At 34.4% G+C, this 3,403-nt stretch overlaps 1 protein-coding gene across 1 annotated transcript; it reads right to left on the minus strand.

Moving 5' to 3' along the window:
• Nucleotides 1-598: 598 nt before the first annotated feature.
• Nucleotides 599-1,727, minus strand: LOC117107603. The gene is made up of 2 exons (XM_033249306.1): nt 1,296-1,727; nt 599-1,183 (listed from the first exon to the last, which is right to left on the minus strand). Exons 1-2 carry the CDS (start codon nt 1,478-1,480, stop codon nt 868-870), a joined length of 501 nt encoding a protein of 166 aa, XP_033105197.1. The 5' UTR covers nt 1,481-1,727; the 3' UTR covers nt 599-867.
• Nucleotides 1,728-3,403: the final 1,676 nt, after the last annotated feature.

Consider the following 3,403-nt stretch of genomic DNA (forward strand, 5'->3'; position numbering starts at 1 on the left):
ACAACAATAGCTGGATCGTCAAAACTGACGTCTTCATGAAAATCATGATCTCGGTCTATGCTCGGGCCTACTTCTATTTCTTCTTCTGACCCCTCTTCTTCATCGTCAGTGTCTTCCAAATCACTCATCTCCTCCTCGGGATTGTCAGGGGAAAAGTATTCCGCGACCATGTTTCTCAGGACAGTTTCATCTTCATTAGAAACTCCTAGGCCTAGCAGTAAGGCTCTATTTAGAGCTTCCGCTACATCTTTCGAGGTAGTCATTGCCACAAATAGCAAAGCGATAAACTAATGTACCAACGAAATAACGTGAAAATTTAAAATGATCACCCAATATTAGGAAAATATTCTCAAAAACACAAGATTCTTTCAATGAACACACTCCGAACTGCAATTCGCAATGGAATTCCGCATGGAACGAAACGCGTAAACAATGGAACAGAGCATGCGCGAGAAGCCAAACATTGAAATTGAGCATGCGCGAGAAGCAAAATCATTGAAACTGAGCATGCGTAGTATATCGAAGTGCGTCATAGTAGCTGTCTCTTATACACATCTGATGTGTATAAGAGACAGGGGCATACGTAAGCCAAAGTTTATTGAATGTTGACCTCCTGGCAATTCTCAGCAAGGGTTGTCCTGAAAAATATGTAGAATAAAATTATGTGAAAGAAACAGAACATCAGGTATATTATCAATCATTATTTAAAAAATGCTACATTCCGGTTTGCGATAATGGACCATTATTTTAAAGCCAGTGTTTACGTGCCACACTGTATATTCAATAGTTTTTTTTTTGTTTTCTGCTGTCCTAAGTGAAATTTTTTTTATAACATATTTTGCTAAGAAATTAATTAACAACAAATATTTACTTACCAGCAGCTGTTTTTCGCCGATTCACTTCTTCCATTTCTTTTTCATACTTTCTGAAAACTGTGGATTTGTTTTTAGATGACGGCAGCAAACGTGTTCGTGGATCATTGGTGTTCACTCTGCTTTGACGTCCAGGTAGAGGGAGGCCATGTAACTCACCATAACTTGTAATAAACGTTACAATTCGAGTTATATCCTCTGTAGACAATGCAGTCTTGTTAAATCTACGGCCGCCAGTCTTTGGTTTTGGGAGACATACACCATTCGATTTATAATGTTTGGTCAGTAGGTTTAGATAGTTGTTGCTTATGCTAAAGAAGAAAAAATTAAATAATGAAAATATTTGATACAGCTAAGATAACTTAATTGTTTGTTGTAAAGAAAAAAAAAGATTAAAAATACAGTATACAAAAATGGACATACCGATGCATAAACATAAATCCATTTCTGCATAAATGTTTGCCTTCTACTCTGTAAACGGTCCTTGATCGGGTGCGTTGTTTTTGTGTTGAGCGTTTTGAGCATTCAGTTGTGGAGGAGCAGTTTAACGAATGACTTATAAGTCCTGGCAAAAACATCTTTTTCTCTCCCTTTGTCAACTCGTCCATTTCTGATCTTCTGTTGAGGATGAACTTGGCATCAAAGTTACTAAGGCAGGAAGATTCACCACATTGACAATGATTATAATTTGCAACAGCATCAAACTCATCAGCATTTTGTTTACCACCCTAGTCTTCTTTTTCATCATCTGCAATCCTACAACAATATAAAAATAAATTTTAAATATGTTAGTGTTTACAAAATACACTGAAATTTGCCATAAATATTTTAATATTATTACCTACCCTAGGCCTAAGACTAGCATGTAGCTAGCATGCTGAGTAAATAAAAATAAAATAGCATGGATTGAAAAACTAAACATGAAAACAAACCTACCTTTGAGCAACTTCTTTTGCTGGGTCGATAACAATAGCTGGATCGTCAAAACTGACGTCTTCATGAAAATCATGATCTCGGTCTATGCCCGGGCCTACTTCTATTTCTTCTTCTGACCCCTCTTCTTCATCGTCAGTGTCTTCCAAATCACTCATCTCCTCCTCGGGATTGTCAGGGGAAAAGTATTCCGCGACCATGTTTCTCAGGACAGTTTCATCTTCATTAGAAACTCCTAGGCCTAGCAGTAAGGCTCTATTTAGAGCTTCCGCTACATCTTTCGAGGTAGTCATTGCCACAAATAGCAAAGCGATAAACTAATGTACCAACGAAATAACGTGAAAATTTAAAATGATCACCCAATATTAGGAAAATATTCTCAAAAACACAAGATTCTTTCAATGAACACTCAATTCAATTCAATTCAAAATAAATTTATTCCAAATCTTTTCAAAGCATAGATAAACAGTACAGATATATAAAAATGGAATTGGAAAGGGCAACCACAAACAAGCAGAGCTTTACAATAGTGGCGCCCGAAAAAAAGTAATTAAGATACTATTTCAAATTGACAAAGTAAGTCAAGGTATACATTTTAATTAAAGCACTTTCACATCATAGATCAAGACAATAATAATAATAATAATAATAATAATAATAATAATAATAATAATAATAAGAATAAGAATAATAGCAAAGAAAAGAAAAATAAAATAAAATAAATATTAAATAATAATAATAATAATAATAATAATAATAATGATAAAATATAAATAATATATCCTTCTTAGATAGCAATTTAAACACTGTAAAATTATATAAATAATTAAATTAAATAGCAGCAATAAAGCAACATATAAATTGCACTTAAACATCATTGAATATTATTGACGAATTTCTTTACAAATAATACAATTGTTCCCGTCCTGGCAGTGATACCGTTTCATCTTATAACTTTCATGATAAATATTATTCATTTTGTTCTTAAATAGTGAAATATTAGCACATGCTCTTACATTGCTTGATATGTTGTTCCACACCTTAGGCCCTATATACGAGATCCCTACACATCTAGATGTGTATAAGAGACAGCAAACGATGATTTAATATTCTTATTATATTTACATGTTTCCTGTCTCTTATACACATCTAGATGTGTATAAGAGACAGGTCTTCTGTCAGTCCGGTAATTCTCGTCCTACCTGTGAAGATATAATAAAGACAACATAAATTTTGTTCCGTGGAAGATAGTCGTCCTCCGTGAGTCCGGCGATCTTAGTCGTACCTGTGAAGACAACATAAAATTTTGGTTTGAACACGTAAAAATAAAAGACAAAACACGTTTTTCTTTTCTGTCCGAGAGGGTTCCTGTTACCAAAAACCTTTCAAGATATATTTTTCGCGTCGTAGATTTTTTATCGCGTCGTAGAATTTTTTCGCGTCGTAAATCTGTTACCGCGTCGTAGATTTTCTTCTCCTCGTGTTTCATTTCTTTTTACTTTTCGCGTCGTCGTCTATGTTTTCGCGAATACTTAATTACCTACACCTCGAATTAGAGAACCCTCGCCGCACAATACTTACAGTCTACACTTACCTTA

Source organism: Anneissia japonica, unplaced genomic scaffold, assembly GCF_011630105.1.
Source record: "Anneissia japonica isolate Jap-2015-1 unplaced genomic scaffold, ASM1163010v1 scaffold2266_len499427_cov150, whole genome shotgun sequence".
In the NCBI taxonomy this organism is placed as follows: domain Eukaryota; kingdom Metazoa; phylum Echinodermata; class Crinoidea; order Comatulida; family Comatulidae; genus Anneissia; species Anneissia japonica.

What these genes read in the sequence shown, in the direction of transcription:
- LOC117107603 (XM_033249306.1), bottom strand. Translation starts at nt 1,480, where the DNA reads ATGGACGAGTTGACAAAGGGAGAGAAAAAGATGTTTTTGCCAGGACTT. An exon ending in GGATTTATGTTTATGCATCG is followed by an intron (nt 1,184 to 1,295) that starts GTATGTCCATTT and finishes TTTCTTCTTTAG; the next exon opens with CATAAGCAACAACTATCTAA.